Source organism: Pempheris klunzingeri, chromosome 3, assembly GCF_042242105.1.
Source record: "Pempheris klunzingeri isolate RE-2024b chromosome 3, fPemKlu1.hap1, whole genome shotgun sequence".
Lineage (NCBI taxonomy): Eukaryota > Metazoa > Chordata > Actinopteri > Acropomatiformes > Pempheridae > Pempheris > Pempheris klunzingeri.
In genome coordinates this window covers 6,764,648-6,788,132 of record NC_092014.1, presented here as the reverse complement: position 1 = coordinate 6,788,132, position 23,485 = coordinate 6,764,648, and the positions used below count along the sequence as shown (strand labels likewise).

The 23,485-nt window shown below is 41.7% G+C and overlaps 1 protein-coding gene across 1 annotated transcript in view; it reads left to right on the top strand.

Moving 5' to 3' along the window:
• The window catches only part of LOC139225692 (protein sidekick-1-like), a 213,790-nt gene that overhangs the window by 186,354 nt on the left and 3,951 nt on the right, over positions 1 to 23,485 (top strand). Inside the window, exons 29-42 of the mRNA XM_070856523.1 lie at positions 443 to 541; positions 4,147 to 4,341; positions 9,020 to 9,221; positions 13,635 to 13,738; positions 13,898 to 13,968; positions 14,820 to 14,958; positions 16,373 to 16,429; positions 16,611 to 16,712; positions 17,904 to 18,019; positions 21,244 to 21,430; positions 21,539 to 21,676; positions 21,764 to 21,925; positions 22,544 to 22,669; positions 23,193 to 23,357. Of these exons, the coding sequence (XP_070712624.1) occupies positions 443 to 541; positions 4,147 to 4,341; positions 9,020 to 9,221; positions 13,635 to 13,738; positions 13,898 to 13,968; positions 14,820 to 14,958; positions 16,373 to 16,429; positions 16,611 to 16,712; positions 17,904 to 18,019; positions 21,244 to 21,430; positions 21,539 to 21,676; positions 21,764 to 21,925; positions 22,544 to 22,669; positions 23,193 to 23,357 (1,863 nt within the window). The remainder of the gene's footprint in view (positions 1 to 442; positions 542 to 4,146; positions 4,342 to 9,019; positions 9,222 to 13,634; positions 13,739 to 13,897; positions 13,969 to 14,819; positions 14,959 to 16,372; positions 16,430 to 16,610; positions 16,713 to 17,903; positions 18,020 to 21,243; positions 21,431 to 21,538; positions 21,677 to 21,763; positions 21,926 to 22,543; positions 22,670 to 23,192; positions 23,358 to 23,485) is intronic.

The following is a 23,485-nucleotide window of genomic DNA, read 5'->3' as shown; positions in this document are numbered from 1 at the left end:
TGTCAGTCACACATACATGTACTGTACACACACCCACACACACACACATAAACATGCACACTCACACTGACATGTATTTGATGATGTGGAACATCATTTAACACATTTAACAAAGAAAATTTAATTTTCTATTTTGTGGCTTTTAGAAGTGCCTCTTTAAACCACACAAGACATTGTCCTTGTGTGTGTGTGTGTGTGTGTGTGTGTGTGTGTGTGCATGCGTGCGTGCATGTGTGTGCGCGCATAGAGCATATCCACATTCATCAGTGAGCCTTGCTACACTCATGCTAACTTATTAGAATATAAGTGCTAGATGTTAAAATGCTCTCTTTTTCATTACAGTATTGAAGGACTCATTTTGTGCTACTTTCTACTGCTCTTTTTATATATTTTATTCCAGTTTCATTCTGCTGCCAACTCCCTCCTCTATTTTTCTTTCCAGTCCCAGGTCCAACTGTCAGGATGGTGTTTCCAGAAGTTCGATTGTCATCCGTCAGGGTAGTTTGGCAGCCACCCATGAACCCCAACGGCATCATATTAGGTACAAAACGAACACACACACACACAAAAGCAGATATTTGAGAGCAACATTAATATCATAATCCAGTGTTTTACAGTTGTAGAGACAATAGATGTATTTTCATTTGCTGAGGGACAGAGTCTGGCTTATAGAGGGAATGAGTTAGCAATTTTAAAGGTACACTCACACACACACTCACACATACACACACACAGACACACACACACAACACAGAAACACACACACAATACTGTGATCTTTCAGAGGAAGGAAGGAAGTCAAAGCTGTAAAATGGAAAAGAGCTGATTCTGTTTTTAGCTTTCAAACAAGGGTCAGCTCTCTGTACTCCCCATTTCAATGCCGAGATTTGATGGTGTTTAAGTGTGTATTTGTGTGAGTGTATGTGCAGGAATGTGTGCGTGAGAGTGTCAGTGATCAAGCTTGTACCTGGGAAAGGGGCTATTATAGCTGCTGAAGCAAGACACCTTTCTTAATGCATACATAGCCTTATATATAAACACATATCACTTGTTTCTGAAATCACAGCATGCAGAGCGCATCAGAAAGAACAGATTAATGAAGAGGAAGAGAGGCGAGGTAGAGGAGAGAGGAATTTGAGAGCTGCTGAGCTGGAAACAGTGAGAACAGAAGGGGAGAGACAGCAGAGGGGAGATGTATGGAGGTGAGAGGAGGGACAGGTTGTGTGTGTGTGTGTGTGTGTGTGTGTGTGTGTGTGTGTGTGTGTGTGTGTACACAGCACAAAGGGGAAAAGGAAGCAGTGTTTGTCCTCTCAGTGGGAGAGTCGTGCAGGACAGTGTGAGTGATGTGTGACTATATTGTAAAGGGGAGGACATTTAGTGCGACACCACTCTGTGACAGAAGGATGAGTGGGAGGGCAAATCTCTCTCTCTCGATCACACAGACACACACAAACACGCAGCCCTGCTGTGTCCTTGCTTTAATTCGTAGTGTATGTGGAGACTGTGTGTGTGTGTGTGTGTGTGTGTGTGTGTGTGTGTGTGTGTGTGTGTGTGTGTGCAGATACAAATAACTCCAGTGTACCGACTTCTTTGACTGCCTCATTTCTCCTTGGGTTCTCAACCCAAAGGGGACTGACACAGAAGGTGGACAGAGGGGAAACAAGACCACAGAAGGTGCACAATCTAATTTGGCACAAGGCAGTGAGGCATTTGTGTTCTCACATGACCTTTTGGTGAATTTAAATACATCCACACACACACACATTAACATCCCAGTGGCAAATACAAGCTACATCCCAATTCCGTACCACATATTAATTATAATCACATTTTGAGTATGTAGTGTGCACTAAAGTCAAAATTAAGAACTCAAAAAAGTCAGTATACAAACTAAAAAAGCTGGATTTTTGAGTGTGCTGTTAATGCAGCTGTCCCACAATGCACTGCTCAAAGGAAATAGAGGAGCTGCTTACAGCTGTACGAAATCTTTGGCCGTGGCATTTCAAAGTTGAAGTTTGATGCCTGTCACCACATGTATTGCATCACTACCTGTTGGCACAAAACTGCACACAGGTGTTTGTACAGTATCTGCAAAAATAGTATACTGTAATAATTATTATATTGTTGTACAAAACTACAATGATGATGGTGGCACTGGCTCATAGAACATATGGTGTTGTGTGCACACTTAAACACTGAAATCCAAAAGCAAGTCCAGCAGCTTTTTAGTGTGGCAATTTAATCAGGATTGGATGAATTATTATTTTCTCTATGAGAAGGAAAATATCACCATTAGAACGGTAGCAGAAAGCACAGGAGTATATTAGTAAAGAAAATTAAGCCATCATTAGTCTCACTTCAATTAATGCATTCATAATTTTGGAATTTGGTACATTTTCAGGGCTTACTAAACATACAATCTAATAATAATAATAAATGCAATACAAAACAATCCATTAAACACATAAGTAGAACATGAAATGTTAACCAAATCAATTAAAGTCCCCTAAGGCGATGTGATTTTGGGCTATATTAATAAAACTGACTTTGACTTGACTTAAAGAGCCAAAAGACAAATTTTGTCTCACATAGGCTGTCTTTTTGTTCAGGATTCAGTGATGGTTTGGAGGGAAAAGGCTAACAAGCCTAAAGGGCTCCTGTCAGCGCCTTAGTGGAAAACTAGATCTCGGTATGATGAAAACTATGGTAAAACTGAGCATAAAGACGTGTGATTAAACCCTGAATACGACATGAGTGTAGAGGAGAAATGGGACATGAGAGAAAAGATGAGTCACAATACATAGCAACCACCTGGAGTGGCTGCACACGCTGCTCAGGCTGCACTTTACTTCCAGTCTCAGCTCTGAAGCACTTGGTAGTACAGTCCTCAGACTGAATCTCTCGAGCAAGATTAATTAGTAGCAATACAATTTCTCCAAGTCTTTATTAACACAGACAAGACCAGTGAGCATTGAGCATTGAACAACACATTTTAAATGCCTTAAGATAAGAATTACATGAAATGTACTGTACATGTCACGTAACATCTTTTCGATGGGCCTTACGTAACATGACACCATCTCTTTGTAATGGAGATTTAGTCTCATGCATCTGATAGCAGTGATGTCCTGATGCTATTCAGTACAGAAGATAATGCTGTGCTCTGACCCAATTGTTTAGATGCAAGAGGATTTGTTATCTAGCTGTTATCCAATAATCTTCCACACACTGAGTTCACATTAATATACAATCAGACTATCTGATGAGATTATCAACCACACAACCAGATTAGGTGCCGCTGAGCAGATTACTATCCTGACAGTCTCACCGTGAACCAATCACCTCGCACACTTGTGTGTTTGTGTGGTGTTGTGGATGTGTGTACTTGGCATACAATGCAATCTTCATATTGAGAGCCTTTGTGAGTGGCCAGTGGCCTGTGGAAAGCTTGGTCGGGGATCAGTGATTTGAGTGTATGTGTGTATGTGTGAAGGGTGTTAGTGTTATTACATGGCCTACTGCACATGAGACAGCGAAGCAGGACACAAGCCGTGTACACCATGGGTCACAGCCAAGGGGACAGAAGACAGGTTGTATGTCTATATAGTCAGGGCTTAAAGTTCTGAGGCACCAGGCCTGATTTCAGACACATTGCAGTTTTAAATTTCTGTAATACATGATTCAGCTCATTGTACACATTTCCTCCTGGACAACGTTTCAGGCTCTCGTATATTTTTTGCTTTAATCTCTGTATAATGTGTGAAGGGGAAATATCAGTATGAGAGTTGTGACATATATGTGTGTGTGTGTGTGTGTGGGTCCATACACACCATACACAGGTACTCTAATACCAAAGTAGTTGCGTGGATCAAATCTTTTCAGTGCAGACATGGACAATTTCAGGAACTGAAGAGAATTGTGTTTGTTTGTGTGTTTTTTTGTGGAAAAGAGAATACATGGTTCGATGCATTGTGCGGTCATGTTCTCAGGTTTTTTCTTTTGTCGTGTTGCGCTGCCTTTGATTCCTGTGGTCTCTGTGTTCTAAAGTAGACCATAAAAACCCAGTAACACACTCGCACACAAGACTTTCACACAAATTTTAACTGTCTTGCTCCTCCGTCTGTCTTTCCTTCTGTCCCTCACTAGGCTACCAGATCTCCTACCGCTTGGACAGCAGGGACCCAGCGCGCTGGACCACAGTGGAAGTGGGCTCCAACGCTCGACAGTTCACCGTCACAGGACTTTCCCCTGAGCAGACCTACGTGTTCCGGCTCACTGCTCGCACCGCCGTGGGCTGGGGCGAAGAACAAGAAGCCCTGGTTGTTACCACCGAGCGCAGAGGTAAAGGACACACACACACACTTAAGCTTTACATGGAATCAGGTATACTATCATATCTGTTTCTGTAGCAGTTCAGCCTGACCCAACATGAACTCTCAAGCTGCAACAAAATCATGAGGTGCTGAGTCATATTTGAATAATGTGAGTACAGTGTATTGCGACAGAAAACATGCATACAGGTAAATGCGGGTATAGATATCCCCACATTCAGTCTAATCACCTGTGTTAAATGCTGCTTACAGACAGTTCATTGCATTTAAAGGCCTAAGGAAAACCTATTTTTCAGAGTTCAGATTTTTTTGCTGTGCTGAGTAAAAACGTCAGCCGTTAAAAAGGCCTATGAGAATAAACAGTATGTGGTTGATGGACTTTACAGAAAGTTGCCTTTTTCAAGGCTGTTCAATAAGAATAATGGCGTGTACGTTTGGAAGCTTCGACTAATGACGAGTAAATAGATGGGGTCAAAAACTATATTTTATTTCCTACAGTAATGCCAGTGCAGGAGGAGTCTGGAAAGGTTAGGTGAAGTTTCAGCATTTAAAAAATGTATGTTCTCTGCAGCCCTACTTAGCGGTGTAAAGAGCTGTGGTCAATGTGAAGTCCTCGAAGAGATAAAGTTAGAGAGAGAAAAGCGAGCAGGAGCTTCAGGCCTGGTGTTCGGACAGGTTATTAGTGCAACAATGTAGTTTGTGGTTAGACAAACAGAGTCCATCGTTTCTGGGCAGGAAATATTAGCAGAAGATAAAAAACTATGACCTTTTCAGTGTGATCGACATTTTTCATACAGCACAAGACAAAATGACATTTAGAAACTCCAGTGGATGAAGAGCTGCTTTGCTGTAAATGTAGATATGGAAATCAGCAGGTTTTAGCCCACCTGCAGGGACAAAATGAGAGACAAGAGTTCCCAAAACTGCTTGGGGGTCCACGCAACATAAGCCAATTGAAAAGGGGGAGCCATCTACCAAGGTTTGTCAAATTATCATGAAAAATTATAAATTATTAGTTAGACAACAAGGATCTTTCTCACTCAACTGTCTGCTCTCTCATAGCACCTTGTTCTGTGGTGGGCGGGCGACAAATGTACAGTTAGTAGGTGAGAAGGTGACTGGCAACGTGTTGGCAAGTCTTTGTTTGCCAAAGGAGACAGCACAGGCCAGAAAGCAAGATGTGAAAGCCATAAATCTTAGATTCTAAACCAAAGTAATTACTGTTGATCAATAGTTCTATCAGCACTCTGCAGTCATGGTAATTTTCCCTTTTAGGGCAGCAAAAATGTTACTAATTTCTCTGTAACAATTCAACTAAATTTAGCACTGGTTTCATCATGGGGTATGAACTGTGAAAATAACAGGAATTTTAAAACAGAAACAGGCTCAGACAGAGAGAGTATGACAGCCCGTGCCTATGGCGAGATGTAGGAGGCTGAGCAGTGACTGTAACTCTGCTAAGACAGTTTTGTGTCCAAAAGCCTTTGACAGAAGAAGTATATCCTCCAACACGCAGTCAGTGGCCAAAAAAGAAGAACAGATTGTTATGGTGACTTTTGAAGAGTTAAAGTGGTGCGTGAGCAGTGTGGCTCTTTTTCCTTCAATTTAGAGACAACTGAAAAGTCCAGTTTTTATCCTCGTCAGATTCACAGGTTGTGATGTTTTCATCTCATCTTGTCTAGACTTCTGCGCCTTTCTCTCTCTCTCTCTGTTTCAGTCAACTGATTTAATGTCTTCAGCTCATTTAGAATAAAACAGCCAAGATTTTATCTGCTGCCAAATGAAAATTCAGTATAACCCATACTTATTATTACATTTTATTATTACATTATTATTAGAAAGGACGATTATGTTTGATCAATATTCTTTCCAAAATGTCAATATTTTCTTAATTTAATAAAGCACACTGAACTGTATCTTATCAAGTTCTAATATTAAATTTTTTGAAGTGTATCTTGAAATTCATTATAAGTGCAAATATTTAGCAGATACGCAGCATTAGCATTACACTCCGTGAGCAGGGTAATGTAATCAGATGGCAAAAAGACATGGAGGAAAGGTTTGAGTGACTGGTGGTGTTGAAGTTTGACCTCTCCTGAGCTGAGAGGAGCCATCCCACCAAAGTGAAATATCACTTTAAAAATGAACTTCCTTCTGGTGTGTCAGCACACCAACGCATGAATAACTTTTGTTTGAACGTAGCTCACAGCCTTTGATAGATGTCATCCCTGATCTCTCTCTCCAATTTTCTCTGTCAGCCAGCGCTGTGTATGTCTAGTAAAGCGTTGAAATCATACAAAAGTTCCTATATTAAAATGTGACAGTGAAGTGAATTTTTATGAAAACCTGGAATCATGATGTCAGGTATTCTGTTCGGTGCTATCAGCTTGTGTAGTGCATTTTAATTGGATCAGATATCATAACATCAGCAGCATCATTATCGGGACTTCTTTAGAACAGAATTCAGTGGTTCCCTGTTCCACTTCAGCAACATAATGGCTCATTCTCACTGTGAGACAGACAGAATAGCCTAATAGAGATTTCTCTCTGATGATGCTGAAGAGACCAACTTAATCCCTAGAAAAAGAAAATTGGCTTTTTGAGTGCGCATGTGAGTATGTATGTGTGCATGTGCGTGAATGAATTAGAGAAAACCTCAATGCCCTCTAGAGAGACTTAACTATGGTGGTTTTTGTCTCCAAGAGGGTGATAACTGATAAGATAACGGAGAACATACAGCAGCATATGTAGCAGAATTCCTTCCCCCCACAGCCATATCTTTTCTCTCCTCTGGTACCAACACCATATCTTCTTTCCTCTACATTTCACCTCTGCCACTCTCCACTCCTCCCCTCTCCTCTGCGTAGCAGTAAACTGTCATGTAAGTGCTTAAAGGGCAGCACTTGTTCCGACAATTATGAGTTTATTATCAGTACATGATCTTAACTGCGGAACAGAACAAGAGAGGAGCAGACAGGGAGACACAGATGGTATCAGGAAAACAAAAGAGAGAATAGTCAAATCTTGAAGGGACTGAAGAATAAGGGCGTGTGGGAAGAAGGGAGACAAACAGATTTGACTTAAATTACTTCTGATAAGGATGAAGGAAGGCGAGCTTTTATGTGTGTGTCAGTGTCCGTGTGTGTGTGTGTGTGTCAGTGTGTGTGGCTGTGCTTGTGTGCATGTTTGAGAGCATAAGTGCAGATTAATTAAACTTCAGAAAGAATCGATAATGCTTTTATTTCTAGACTTAATCGATAACCTGAGGCCCCTGAAATTAAACAGTTATGTCCCCCAACCGTGTTTTTGTTTGTGTGTGTGTGTGTGTGTGTGTGTGTGTGTGTGTGTGTGTGTCTGTGTGTGTGTGTGTGTGTGTGTGTGTGTGTGTGTGTGTGTGTGTGTGTGTGTGTGTGTGTGTGTGTGTGTCTGTGTGTCTGTGTGCGTGTCTGTGTTTGTGTTTGTGTGCATGTGGGCACACACGTCTACTAATCGCACAGCTCCTGCCGACACAGTCGTACAAAGATACTGACTCCTGGAGCCATCTTTCATCTTCTAATTGAATAGCGAAGACAAATACACACACACGCGCACACACACATCTGTTGAGAAATCGTTTCTTTGATGCCAAAGTGGTTAGATGTCTTGTTTCATTTAAGCATATGTATGTTTTGCAACAGTCACAATGATGTACATATGTGATGTACATGCAGATATTTCTATACAGGGAACTCGTTTACATCTGGATACAGCTGACTGTCTCTCTACAACTGATTTCTTCAATGTCACTTATATGAGATATTCCCAGCTGGATTTGTATATTAGAAAACTGATTTCTTAGTCATGCATATGTGCATATGGAGTTTTCCATCTATGCATGTGTATGAAAAAGAGCTCCGACAGAGACATTGTCATTGTATAACCAGGACAGAAGAGCAGATGAGGATCATTACACTATTACATCATTACAGGTGAAAGGTTGGTTCAAAATAATTTCATCCAAAGCCAAACTAAAATTCATATTAATTCAAATTACCCATTTAAAGTCTTAATGTCTCCATTACTAAACATCTGAGTATTTGTAAAAATCAGACACATTCATGCTACAAAGAGAAACGGAGCTGTCTCTGACCTGCAGTGTCAGCAGTCAATCAACACAAACACACACACACACACACCTGATATCGCTACTATGGTTAGAAGAAGCTCGTGCTTGTATTTATCTCCATCGCAAACGCATTTGCAATAAGTGGGTACATGTATTGACCATTTTTCATTTCCTACTTTTTGCATCCAGCGCGTCTACGACTTGTGATAATGTGCACTGCTCTGTCCTTTAATGTGTCAGCAGACTGTATATCTAAAGCTCTTCACGGACGCTCTGTCTCGAATGAACAAAAATATGCACACACACGAAGATTTTATGGTGGTATTTGCTAACACAGCCACACAATGTTGTCCACACAATGGACATCATTTTATGTATGGATGAGTGTTCAGAGTGTCGGAATATCAACTTCAATGTTTTTTTAATCAACTTGAAATTGCTCTTGAAACTTTCATTAGTTGCTCCTTTTTCCATCTCAGTTTCCCTGTTCTTATTCTTGTCGCATCAATTTTCCTGCCTTTTCTATCTTCCCCCTCTCATCTCTCCTCCGCCTCTTTCGTCTCCTCCCATCTCACATCCACAGAGCGCCCACAGCCACCCAGGAAGTTGTCGGTACCCCAGGACGGGGTTGAATCTCGGCGTCTCCGCCTCCACTGGGTGACGGGTGGATCGGGCTCCTCCCCACTGAGGTACTTCACCTTGCAGGTCAAAGAGCTGCCCAACGGGGACTGGAGCACACACACCGCTGACATCCCACACAACTTGACCACCTGGACCGTTGAAAGGTACACACACACACACACACACACACACACACACACACACACACACATACATACATATCTGCCTGTGTCAAACAGTGTTGTAATTTCTTTTTCTTTTACAATTATTTTTTTTCGCATTGTTGCCTTTTTTTCCTAGGATGATGATGGCATGTCCCGGCTTTAGGCTGTCATTGATTGGTCTGACCCTGATATTCTTACCCTAACACTTACCATGTGACTCCTTATGGCTAAACCTAACCAATCACTGTTCCCCATCCCCTACCTTCTAGTTAATGACTGGTCCCCATGTGCCTAAACCTAACCAACCAATGGTTTTATGGGCGGGACCCTCCTTTGCCACCTTAGGAAAAATCATTTTGTGTTTCTTTACCAAGAGCTCTACATAGTAAATTTTGAATGCCACTCACTAAACAGGTGATTGTCTTATCGTAGCGTAGCAGGCCTGGTAAGCTTTATATACTCCATCAATAAAGGGTTGTGTCTTTTTGTTGTGTTTCTTAAAACCAGAAACATAAAACTGTAAGGAATTAGGATTAAATAGTGTGTTCCCCCTAACGTCTGGCCAGCTACCTCACTTCTTCCAGACAGCAGTACTTTCATGAGGGCTTTCATACATACATACATACATACAGTTCATCCACTGTGTAGTATTTCCCCACTGTGCGGAAGCCGGTCCTGGATGCAATCACAATTTGGCTTATCGTTAGCATCTCTGTCCTGCTCTTTATTGGATTCTCTGGTGGTGAATGGTGACATTTTGAGTAAAACCTGTTAGCTTTACCCTTAGTCTTGAAACATTGTAGTCAGCTCGAAATTTTAAAAAGTAGACAGTGAAACCGTAGTTTTAAGTAACTTGATGAGTTAACAATAGCTAATTAATTAGCTAGCTAGCAACAGCTGATGAGATCGACAGTGACAGACGAAATTGACTCCAAAAATAACAAAGAATTTACAGTCTTCAAGCCGCTACTGTGATCATTGTTAATATTATTTGCTGTGCAAGGAGCGAAAGCTTGACAGGCATAGCAACAGTATCTAAGGAGGGTCCAGGTTACAGAAACAAACAAGAACAAAGACTCCACATTACTGGCTTCTGTTTAGCTGTAACATCGAACTTGCATGGCATGCTGAACTTGAATTAGTTGTTTGTAAGTCTGTAAAAAAATAATGTTTATGCTTCCGTGAGGAGAAGAGTGGACAAAGAGAGGGGGGGATGCTGTGAATTCTCACAGCAGAAAACAAAGAGAATTAGAACACAGACAGAAAAGTTTTATTTATTCAGCATATGAAGGTTTGTGGAGCAAAAAAACATAAACCACAAAAAAACACCGGGGAGAGCAGAGTAATCATAATCACTGCAGAGCCGTGGAGGATCTCAGTCACCTAATCACACAGGCACAGCAGGAACTGCTCTGTCTTTTTCTCTTAATACCCTTTTTTTCTCACTCTGCCTTCATGCTTTCAAGTTTGTGCGTACCATTTGTCCATTGTCTCTCTCTCTCTCTCCCTACAAGCGTATTACCTTTTCATCTGTCTTACCTTTTCATCCCTCTTGTTGTCACCACCTCCTTCCCTCCCTCCATCCATCCATCAACCAGTGCTTTCAAAAACCTTAAGGCATGTATTTTTTCCTTCATTCATCCTCAAGCATCACATCCACCCATCCCCTGGAAGAGGGTGTCATGCCCATTGTGTGTCTCCTTTTTCGGTCCCTCTCTCCTTATCCCTCCATCCTTTTCCCCTTGGTGAGACTCATTATGACAGCAGGTGACAGTGGTCAGACTGGATGGCTACTCTACCTTCCCTGAGTAGCAGGCATATGATGAGGCTTTTCTTGTGTATAGTGTGTGTTCCCCCGCTCGTCTCCTGCTTCGTCCTGTTTGTGTGCCGTCCTCTTTCGAGCTATCACAGGGCTATTTGAGATGCTGAAGAGTTCTCTCAGTGTGACTGCATCAACCTGCCTCGGGGAGAGTCCATCCGCTGTGATGGTGGTGCTGCTGTTGTTGTTTTGATGCTTTTTTTCTAGCTCATTCTATCACTGAATGCTCTCATTACAGCACCGGATAGAGGAATTAGCTTACATCTCCACATGCTCACACACTTATACTTGCTTGTTATCTAACCTTAATTGTTGTTTTCCACCGAGACATCTTTGGAACCAAAACATCGAAGTCCCCAGGCTGTTGCACACGTAGACACACACATACAGTATGTACACACGTTCAAACATTGTCTTTAACATCCTCCCAGTGCCGTTGGTACCCCACCCTCTATGAGGTTGATGCCTTTGATGTTCTATTCCTACGATACCCACAACCCCATAGGGCCCTTTCTTGTCCCTTATTGGGCCCAGCTCATTATTATACAAGAAGACACTTGAGCAGTTCTCCTGTCGCCTCCTGAATCTCTTATGGGTCCTCTGTAGTCTGTGAAGCACTCAGTAAATAAAGTCTAGGGATGGACCTTGTAAGTAAATGTGTGGGCAGCAGTAGAAAGGGGGGTGGAGTGACTCCTTGTTACAAATTATTAATTTGCTCCAGTTAGCTGTTGTTAATAATAGGTTAGATCAATAAAAAAAATGAGGGAAAATTTGTGTTTTGCCACCAACTGAAATTTTAATCAATTGGATGGGAGGGCGGATTTAAAATATTAGCATGCTATAAGGCACCATAGCTCAACTTATTCAGGTAGCCTTTAACAATGGGTGCGTGTTTATTGGGCTGATTGTAAGTAGCTCTAGAGTGAAGTGTTTTCAAAATGAGTGATGTAAATTGTTATTCTGTACCTACTGATGATTTCACCTTGCACAGAGGAGAAATGCAGATAAGATGTCGTGGTGGTATGGCAGTAAAAATACTTTGGCAGAGGAGACAATTAGGAAAGGTGTAAGATGATTATTATTCAAGACCTTGTCTGCTCTAAAAGAGCAAAATATGTTTGTGAGAGGGAGAGGGTGGTTTTGGCAGTTTATTCCAAAGTGTTAATCACACAGGTTGGACTATCTGACAGCAATGTTTTAATAAGTAGGTTATTGTCTTGTTTGTGTCATGTGTATATAAAGACAAAAAAAGGTGAATGTACCTTCCAGGTCTAGTGCCGCACACTTACATCTCCCTAAAGGCCAGCAAGGTGCAACTGCACCAGCTCAAAAAAGAAGTCTAATTGAATGGAAGTCAATTAGAAAATTCAAAAGAAGGCTCTACACATGTTTTTCTTGTTTGTAGAAGTCTTAAAGATACGTAGGCGCTCATTGGTGAGAAACCTTGATCAGAAACAAAAATCAGTTTGTTTGTAATCAAAATTCCACAGGGCACAGCTTTGCCATTGCTGCAATTACATTCTCGTAAAATTACCTGTTTTAAGTACTCATTTCAGTTTTCATCAGTACACAGCCACCTCACCTTGAAAGCTGTACTAATCAAATCAAATTTTATTTGTCTAGCACCTTTCGTTGTTTAGTTCAATTCAAAACTCTTTACAGGTGACTGACAAGCTAATAGGACACTCCAAATATAAACTGTGTACTGTGAAACAATTGCAGACTAAAGCACAGAGGCACTGAGGTGCAATGCTCACTCACAGCTCATCATCAAGACAAACATGAGACTCGAATTAACTATTGGTTGCATTCACAGCAATGTGTGAAAATTCTCGAGTATTGAGCAAAGTTTTCACTGAATGTTTTAATTTCTTGATCGAGTTGGTCCTGAGAAGATTTCACACGTTGCCTTAAGCTCTTAAAGTGGCAAGTCGAGTGGTGTATTTGCTATTTTTGCTCACAGGACATTTGTAGTGGTATTTTAAAAGTACATCCATCCATTGTCTATACCACTTATCCTTCAGAGTAGCAGGAAGGCTCGAGCTAATCCCAGCTGACATTGGGCGAGAGGCGGGGTACGCCCTGGACTGGTCGCCCGTCAATCACAGTGCCGACACATAGAGACAGACAACCGCTCACACTCACACTCACACCCTCAGGCAATTTAGAGTCACCAATTAACCTAACCTGCTTGTGTTTGGAGTGTGGGAGTACCCGGAGAGAACCCACACAAGCACAGGGAGAACATGCAAACTCCACACAGAAAGACCCCAGGTTCAAATAGGGGAACCCTCTTGCTGTGAGGCAACAGTGCGAAACCACTGCACCACCGTGCTGCCCTTTATAAGCATAGCCACACTCAAAAATATGACTGTGGCTGTATTGCTGTGGTTTTATTAGCTACATCGCAAATGTAACACATGCATCCGTTGGTTTAGTAATAAATGCAAAATGATCATGATGCAACAGGTCCAACAGCCTTTCACAAAGCAGATAGGTATTCAAGAGAGAGAAATGTACTACGGCTGAAATTAGTAGCATGTAAATTAATATAATGTTTATTTCATTTTTTGTTCATGTGTTTGTGTTAATAGGCTGAAGCCCTTTACATCATGCAAGTTCCGCATGCTGGCCACCAACGATGTAGGAGACAGTGTCCTCAGCAAAGAGACAGAGGCTGTTACAACTCTGCAGGATGGTGAGAGACTGGGAACAGATGGGGCAGGGGAGGAAAGAAAGAGGATATATGTGGATTTGAAGACATAACCAAGAGGGACTGTAAGAGGGTGGACAGAAGCATGTCTGTCTGTCTGCATCCTTTTCTTCCTCACTTTCTTTGTCTGTGTTTTTTTTCCAGTGCCTGATGAGCCTCCAGTGATCCTCACAGTGAAGCCAACAACCACTACCTCAGTCCTGGTGCAGTGGAAGGTATTTTCAGACTCCTAACAGACAGACCTACACAACAAAACCTTGAGTGCAGGTTAATTGCCTACTTTGAGAATGAGACCCCTGCAGACTTAGTGTATGTGTACAATGTTTGTACTTGTGTTTATGCTGTGTGTCTTTGTCTGAGGATGCAATCATCATTATTTATTGAACCAGGAAAGGTCATAGGGCAGCTCAGACAGATTGGAGGGATGGCAACAGGGAGGGACGGACAGACGGAGGGATCGACAGTCCTGGCTCGGGGAGAGAAATGATCATAATCTTAATGAGGATACACCAGCAGGGGAGATATCAGAGGGCAAGAGAGGCAAACATCAGCAATGTTCAACAACAAAGTAAAAATGAAAGAAATGGAGGTGGTTTAGATTCACTATTCACATTTCACTGTGAAATGTGAATAGACGGTAAATACAGCGTGGCTACTTCACTGCTTGTCACTCTTCTTCTCCTGTTTGGAAGTGTCTTCTCTCACTCCTTCTAGCCTTATGTCAAAGCAGAGGGAGGCAGTGAAAAACAAAGTCACCCGCAATTTCATCATCCTTTACAAGAGTGCCAAACCCACTGAAGCATCACTTTGTCTGTGCGGGTTACAGCCAGACCAATCCACCAGGCCCTTAAAGTGGACTGCTGATAAAATACTGCTCTGCCAGCCTGCCCAGTGTCCTGTCAGTCACCTCACTACACCAGGAAAATGAAAATGAGCACAGTTCAGACTTGTCAGAAGTTTCTTTGTGAGAAATGAAGTCCTAATACTTCTTTGCATGTGTCTGTATGTGTGTGTGTGTGTGTGTGTGTGTGTGTGTGTGTGTGTGTTCTCGCCTACATCTTTTCAGCGTCCGAGAGACGGCAGTATTAACGGGGTGTTGACTGGATACCGGCTGTATTATAAAGAGCTCCCAGTAAACGCCTCCACTTTCGCTGAAGCAGAAGTCCAGGCAACCAAAAACAACACCACAAGTGCCCTCATTACAAGTGAGTAGTACCGATACTCATGTTAACTGTCTGCCAAGCCCCGCCCCCGTTAGTTGCTGGTGCTTTGCCTGTCAGACTTTCTGCCCTCGCACAGCACATATGCCGTGTAATCGAAAAAAGTGTCATTTTATCACTTGAATTTTCTTAACATTTTTGAAATACTGCTTTCTTGAAATTGCAACTGTTGCTAGGAGATTTTATCAGCTGCAGCTACCTAGCGAATTAAGTTAATGTTTGCTCCATGTTGGTTAAATTGATTTTTTTCCAGCTGATTCATTTCATAACAAGAACACTATAAAAAGTCTTAAGTGTGCTTTTGGCTGTGGCTACATACATGATATCATGTTAACAGACTGAGGTGTACTTCAACCCTACGCACACACCTGACAGGTCTGCCCTGCCTAGTTATGGTTGCTAAGCTATGATTGGACTGCTGCCGTTAGAGGGAGGGGTTTAGCTAGATTAGTTTAGCTAAGATTTTAGGGAGCTAATTTTCCATAATCAACAAATCATAGTCAAAGTATTGTCTGATATACTGTGTGAACATCGGGACATATGAAATTATATAGTATAGAATAGTATTTAGTATATACAGTATATAGTATAGAATAGTGATAGTTAATCATAAATTCCAGCTACGTACCAAAGCTACCTGTGGGTGTTGAGATCCTTGACTTCAAGAGAAAATAATGTATGTGAAAGTGCCAGTGTTATGGGGAATCACAAAATAAAATATGACAGAGAAGATCAGAGGTGAAAAAAAAAGTAGAAGTACATCGACAACATTTGCAGAAGGTTCATAACCTAGCAAACGTACACTCATACTGTTTGATGAAAGATTAATTCATTAATTTATTCATCATCTATTATGCCACTTATCCTAAAGGGTCACGGGGGGGGTGACATTGGCTGAATAAAAGATCTTGTTGTAATTGTTCATGCTGCAGAGCAAGGACGGCATTTTCCATGTGACCCATTTTGTCTTTTTAAAAGACTCACTCAGAGGTCTGGAAAGAAAAGAAGGAGAAAGCATGTTTTCAAGTGTATCCTCATCAGAGCAGGGACGAAGGATGAACTGTGTAGCCATGATGTGAGACTGTGCAAATTGTCTTTACTGGACTGTTGTTTTCTTACAAGGCATACATATTGCATATTGCAACATAATTTGGTAGTATCAATATATTCATATATTGTGTTCAGCCTGAAGTGCTTTATTCATGTAGAAGATTAACTGTACAACAAGATTGGGCAATTCTCTTCCCACACAACGTCTACAGTCTGACAACTGTAAACGTCTTTCCAATGTTTCCTCAAACTCAGTCATCTTATTGAAAGGCATTACAATGGCACAGATTATTGTTAAACTTGAAACATTTATTGATGTACTTTCCCTTTTTCACTCTATCTTCCCAAGACAAAAGCACCTTCAAGACAGTCAGCAGTGCCTCGCTAACAGAGTTTGAGTTGACACGTAAGTAATGTAAGATGGAACTGGGGAGTAAAGCTCCTGGAAACTTTGTTTTAGATTTATTCATTTTAACTTGATAAGCAAGCAGCATCTAGAATATGAAGGAAAACAGTGACTAACATATGTGTGTTGCACACATGTTGTATAAATGTAAATGTAAGTTGCTTTGTTTTTTTCTGTGTAGAACTAAAGAAGTTCAAACGCTACCAGATTGTTATGACAAGCTACAATATCATTGGAGAGAGTCCACCCTCCACTCCAGTGGAGGTGTCTGTTGGAGAGGCAGGTAGGTGGAATCTGAATATAATGCCACAAAAACTGTTTTATTGCTTTTAAAGCTTCATCTCTCCCCTGTGTTATTGATACATTTAGTGTTTTGTTACAAGGTTGAATTGTGGGTACAATAAGAAACACTTAATTTGGAGTGTAATCTTCAGATCATTGCTCCTCTTACTTACTGTGGGGTATAAAGATCCCTCTTCTTCTTTGAAATCGTACTTACTTCTCAATATGTCATTTTTAAGCCTGAAAGCACCTTCTTGATCTTGGAAATAGTAGTTTAACAGACCAATCCAATCTCAAGGTCTACAGAGCTTTCAACCATATCATACAGTATTCATCAGCAGATGGAGTTTGCTCAGTTGTTATGGAGATGGATCAGTTCACCTACAAGCTCAGTAGCTGTCATGATTTCAGATGATTTCACATCATGACTGAAACCTCTGGAAGAAGCTAGTAAGGGGGCTTTGTCCTGTTCATGCCTCTTGTCTTGTTGTCATCGCCCCTTCCATGACATTTTCAGGTGACACGTGTGTGTGTGTGTGTGTGTGTGTGTGTGTGTGTGTGAGAGCGTCGGTGCACATACAAACGGACACATGCACAAGGTCACCTGTTTTTTAATGATGGCCCAACCCCTGTTTAACTTTCACCAGGTAGTCAAACTATGGATTCATTAGACAAACGGGAGGGCAAATATGTCTCACTCACACACACACACTCACACACACACACACACACACACAAACGAGTGTGCAGGGTAACAGATTAGCATGTTATGATAGTAACATCCACAGTTTTTCCTCACAATCTCACCCCCCCCCCCATCAGACCAATGCTGCATCCATATGCAAGGGGTGTGTGTGGTGTGTGCGTGTCGGCCATACATATCACATGCAGACAAGTGAGAGGTGAGGATAAGCAGGGGAAGCGGGAGGGGAAGGCAAAAAAGGCTGGAGGGGGGATGATGAAATGGGGTGATATGGCCTTTTCTCTAGCTTCAGGTGCACGCTGCTGAGTGTTCATGCATATATGTGGTACAGTGGAGTAACAAGGTATTGCCTTAGGCCCAGTCTAATTGGAAGGGTAGAACATTATCTTCCGTACTTCCCACTCTGACACCCAGCTGTGCGCGCACACACACTCACACATTCACACACATACACAGCAACTGTCTAACCAAACACCTCTCCTTCGGCAGCTCCATCGGTGGCCCCTCAGTCTATCAGAGTGTCAGCTGTGTCTCCCTCCATCCTGGAAGTGACCTGGGATACACCCCCCCTCGAGACCCAGAATGGGCTTATCCAAGGATACAAGGTGACCCGCCAGAAAACAAACACATGTACATGTAAAGAATTCCTGTTACAACACAAAAAACCCCAGCACAGCACATAGATGAGTACTTATTGTATGAGTGTCCGTGTGATAGAAGAGCACACAGCACCGTTTCTGTCTGTATTTTAAATGCCTCTGCTCTTGTCTTGGAGAGGTTTTGCTCTGCTGCACCTTCAAGTGTCCTATAGAGATGAGAGAAAGAGCAAGAATTAAGTTAAAGGAAGATTCTGAATATCCTTTAATGGTTTCGATATCACTCCTCTGCCCGTCTCTCCCCTTCGACTCCCCTGTCCCACCCCCTCGCTCTTAGTACTTCAAACACAAGGTTATCTGTCCAGCTTTAGACACATTGATTTCTGCTGGAGTAGAAGGAGGAATGGAGAAGAAAGAAGGGAATGTAATATTTGCAGAGTAAAGGAATGAGATGAGCAAGTGATCCCTGTAGAATCCTGATTAGAGGAGAGGATTGAGGGAATACACTTAGCTACCAAAGACGGATGGACACGGGGAGGGAAGTGTGAGGCAGAGGGGGTTAACAAGATTAAGATGAGAGAAACAGAGCAAAGAAAGAATGATTAATGAATTTATAGGTTCTGACTTGTTAACATGCCAACTCTGTTAGATGAGCAGCACCGACGGCAGGTAGACTGAACATAAGCTTCATTTTAAGTGTATTTTTCGACAGTTCAAGTTTACTGAAATGCTCTAAAAGGACTTGTTAAACATACTGGCTGTGATGAGTAAGGGGTCATACCAAACCTTGTCAAGTGAAATTTCTCACACACACACACACACACACCAGCGGTAAAAGGTTATCAAATGTTAACCTCTTCAAATCAGCCATTCATGCTTTGAGTGAAGCGCTCCACAACTTCAGATTTTCCTCATAGTAACAACCTTTAAGAATTTATATTCTTAGAGACGTATATTATCAGGTATGGTATCAATTTAAAGACACTAGCAACATCCATCATGCTCTCCCTATCAATGTAGGTCAACCCTTCCGAGTAGAACAAAAAAGCTGGAAATTATAAAATGTTTCCTACTTTGCAAAACAATCATCTGGCTCCAATTTTTCATTGAGACTTAAGATCCTAAATCAACTCCTTTGTTGGAAAATCCATTTTAGGTTCTTAGTCTCATCAAATCACATCATAATCATGTTCAAGAAGGCTTCAAATTGTTTTTTAGACTAATCCTGATGGTCTCACACGCTCAACACCAAAATAAATCCTCTAAATAACAGCAGAGTGGATTACAAAATGACCTGGACTTTTTACTAAACTAAGTTTCAAAGGAGATGTTCCTAAATTAAAATGTCCCTTTTATGCAGAAGGTAAAACACTTTGATTTTAAATTGACTCAGATGAGTTATTCTGTAGCTCATTTTTACAAGAGCGCGTGGAAGGACAGTGATGGTATAATGCTGCCCTCAAGTGCTACTCACAAGCTGCTACTTCCAAGTTTGAAAGTTGTAAATACAGTCTGTGGTGCTTTGTGGAGCTTTCTGTTAGGAATACTAACAAAAATGGACCTCTCTACAAAAAAGTGACTGTTGTTTTACTTTGTAAACCAAACTGCACAGACAGTTCATGTTGCTGCTGAAATGTATACAAGCAAAAAACTAACATTAAATTAACATTGATAAATGTTAAACATTAACATGAATCACTTTTGCCATCAGGTGCTGCCACAGATCATCAACAACTGTGGTGAACACAGAACCCACACTTATTATAGCATGTAGTAATAGCAAGAAAACTAAGTGGCAACATTATGCATACTGCTGCATGTTAATGCCAAATACAATCAAGTCAATCATATCATATCTATGTCTGGCAGTTTCCTCCCCTTTGTGTCCATCTATATCGACCGACCACAAAAAACAGCCGGTAGATAAATGTCAGGTCCGTCTGTGCTTATAAGAGCCACAGTTTGATGATCTGATTACAGTTTCAATGTGGTGAGGAGCCACATTTGGTACGATTAGGTACTTGGATGCTTGTCAGAAAAGACGTTCATGTGCTGTGTGTGAACACAATAAAATCCAGAACATACTCAACTCTGATATACATTTGTTTTTCTGTGAATCTACACTTAAAGCTCAAAACCTTTAAGCTTCAAGCCAATTAACCAGCGTGAGAGTACAATAACCGCCCTTGTGGCTGTTTTCTCCCTCTAAAGGTTGCCGTATATACAAGATACTTTTTCAGATTCATTTCTAATGCATGAGGCTCAACCACCACTGTTACCTTGCTGTTAGTATGTATCTGATATGGCTGTATGCGTGTGGAAAGTCAAACCAAGCCTTTTTGCTGGGCTCTCTGTTGTGCAAGACGGTCTTAGATGAAAATGTTTCCTCTACATTCAGCGGGGATTAAATGACATGCATTGATTTGTAAAAGTAGCTGTTGGTTTAAACAATATTACAGAGGATATGCACCTGTTCAATGCCCGTAAGAGCAGGAGGCAAGCTGTTTTAATGCATCAAACAGATTTGCTTACTGGATATGCATTTATATAGGCTGTTTACTGGCAGTAGGATATCAGGTGTAATGCTTATCGTTTTTTCACTCATTCAAAAATATGTGACCTAGGCTACAATATAAAAGTCACACCTTCTGCATTTCTAGAATCCTTTATTTTTGCAAAGTGGGTTGAGTAACACATTTTTCAGATCACTACAGTTAGATGAAACTTGGTCTGTCTAAGGTGCCAGAAAGCCACAGAAACAATATTCCTCAGTGATGAACTAAAACAGTCCGAACTTTAAATGTGTTTTACTGAAAAAGGAAAATTTTGGCATGAATGGCGACATTCACACACTACAAGGTCTTTATATTGATTTCGTCATGCTGGGTAGAATAATCAGGAGATGTTAATCTATTTAAGCTAACAGGGCCTGACCAAAGTAGCTTGAGAGTTAATGGTCATGTCTATGGTTGTTGGTTTCATATGGCAGGGAGCAGCATGTAGGCCTACATAAGGTGTCTTGAAACGATGCACACATGGATTATATAGTACATGTAAGATAAGATATTCTTTATGATAATAGTCCTTTATTAGCCTCACAACGGGGAAATTTACAAATGTAATGAAATCTACTCGGCAGAAGTGAGAGGAATGAGAGGAGAAAACAGGAGCAGCGGAGGTTGTTAGGAGAAAATCAAAGCCAGCGTTGTTGACAGAGTTTTTCTGTGTTGCAGATCCACTACTGGGAGAGGGACAAGCAGAACCAGAGTGAGAAAGTCAAGGTGATTTTTGTCCCAGACACCCGTGTGCATCTCACCAACCTGACCAGCTACACACCTTACCTGGTCACTCTGACTGCCTTCAACACGGCTGGAGACGGCCCCCCCAGTGACCCCCGCGGGGCTCGCACCCTGCAGTCCGGTAGGGAGTGGGAGTCGGTTCCTTAAAATATAATTAACAAGCATCACATTTTAGTCATTTTGATTTCCTTCATTCCTCTTAATTCATCATCCTCCATGTGTCCTGCAGCTCCCGGGCAGCCCAGCTACCTGTCCTTCTCCGAGGTGACAGAGGGAAGTGTCAACGTGTCCTGGGGACCTCCACTCTTTCCTAATGGACAGCTGGAGGGCTACAGGGTCGTCTACCAGCCCACTGCTCCTGTACAAGGTATGCACACTCATGCTTCATACACACACACATATACATGCTGAGAAGGACACTGACTTTTCATTTAAATTGTCCATGTGAGAGCAGGAGTGAGTAAAGTGGTGACGGTGGATGTGAGGGGCAGCTGGCAGCGATGGCTGAAGGTTCGAGACCTGATCAGAGGAGCGACATATGCGTTCAGTGTTCAGGCTCTCACAGTCAGCTATGGACCTCCCACACAGGCAAACATCACCGCTCAGTCTGTGCAAGGTAGGCACGGCCTGTGTGTGTGTGTGTGTGTGTGTGTGTGTGTGTGTGTGTGTGTGTGTGTGCAGTCCCATTGTGGGTACTATTATTTCCATTATTGTGCTGATTATTTTCTCTATCAGCCAATTAATTGTTTCATCTGTAAATTAAAAAAAAATCAGAAAAATTGTCACCACACAGCTCAAAGTGACGTCGTTCCTTGTCTCACCAACAACACAAAACCCAAAGATATTAATTTTACAATGATAGAAAACATAGTCACATTTTAGAAGCTATAACAACCGAATGGCATTTTTGGCTGAAAAATTGCTGCAACGATATGAAACAATAGATTATCAAAATAGTTGCTGATAATTTAGGGATTAATCATTTTGGCTCCACTCCAAACGCTGCATTTTTTATGTGCAGTTGTACTATTTGTACATGTGTATGCTGCAGTAAACTGTTCAGTGTTTTTTTATTTGGTCATGTGTAGTTTTTATATGTTGCTTTTACACCAGTACAATAACAAATTAACCAGCAATTGAAGTAAAGGTTAGAACAGGAAATGAATGTACACCGACACAGTGTCCTCCTAAATGACAGAAACAAGTATGTGTGTGCCCCTTTCTGACACTACAGGCTCCCCTGGGTCACCTATGGAAATATCCATCACCAAGACGTCCTCAGCGCTCACTATCCACTGGTCAGAGGGAGATAACGGTGCAGCGCCTGTCAGCGGATACATTATTGAGGCTCGTCCCTCAGGTAAGCTCAAGCACAGGTCAAACAGTAACTTACCTGACATATACCTCTTCATCAGTTCATTTCATTAATGAAGCGGGAAGTTAAGTACTACCCTGCGCTAAACCTCACTGAGCACAGCTTTCACCAGATTCATTAAGACCTGCTGTGCAAATCAAGTCAGCTGCACTTCTGTAAAAAAAAAAAAAGGTTAGCAGAGGTGTAATACAGACAGAGGACGTCTGTTTGCAAGCTGTTTGAACGCTCCGCAGGACAGATTGTAAGACTGTGGTACGATTCCACTGCTGATGATAATGGCAATACCCACTTTATTAACACTGATAACGGTGATCTTCATCGTCACCACATTATCATCTTAAATTAAATTTGACAAGTTATAATTTTCTTTAATCACATTCTGACAATAATTAAGGAGCCCTCTCTTTTGTCTGCCCATCCCCCAAACTGTGATGTAACTTCTCTCTCTCTCTCTCTCTCTCTCTCTCTCTCTCTCTCTCTCTCTCTCTCTTCTTCTTCCTCTCTGCAGATGAAGGAGTGTGGGATTCCTTCATCAGACTCCTCCCTCCCAGCAGCAGGTCTGTTTCAGTGCCACTGGAGCGCCTGAGGTCGGGGATCAGCTATGAGTTTAGAGTCATCGGTGTTAATCGCTATGGTTACGGACAGCCGAGTACACCCACTGCTGCCCTCGCTGGTAAACACACACACACACACACTGGTCAGGCTAATGAATCCACTGAGATCTGAGACTTTTGATGGTGTTGACTTAATTTACTCTGAGTTGGAAACAGTGTGCTTTTGTGTCTGCTGCCACCTAGAGGC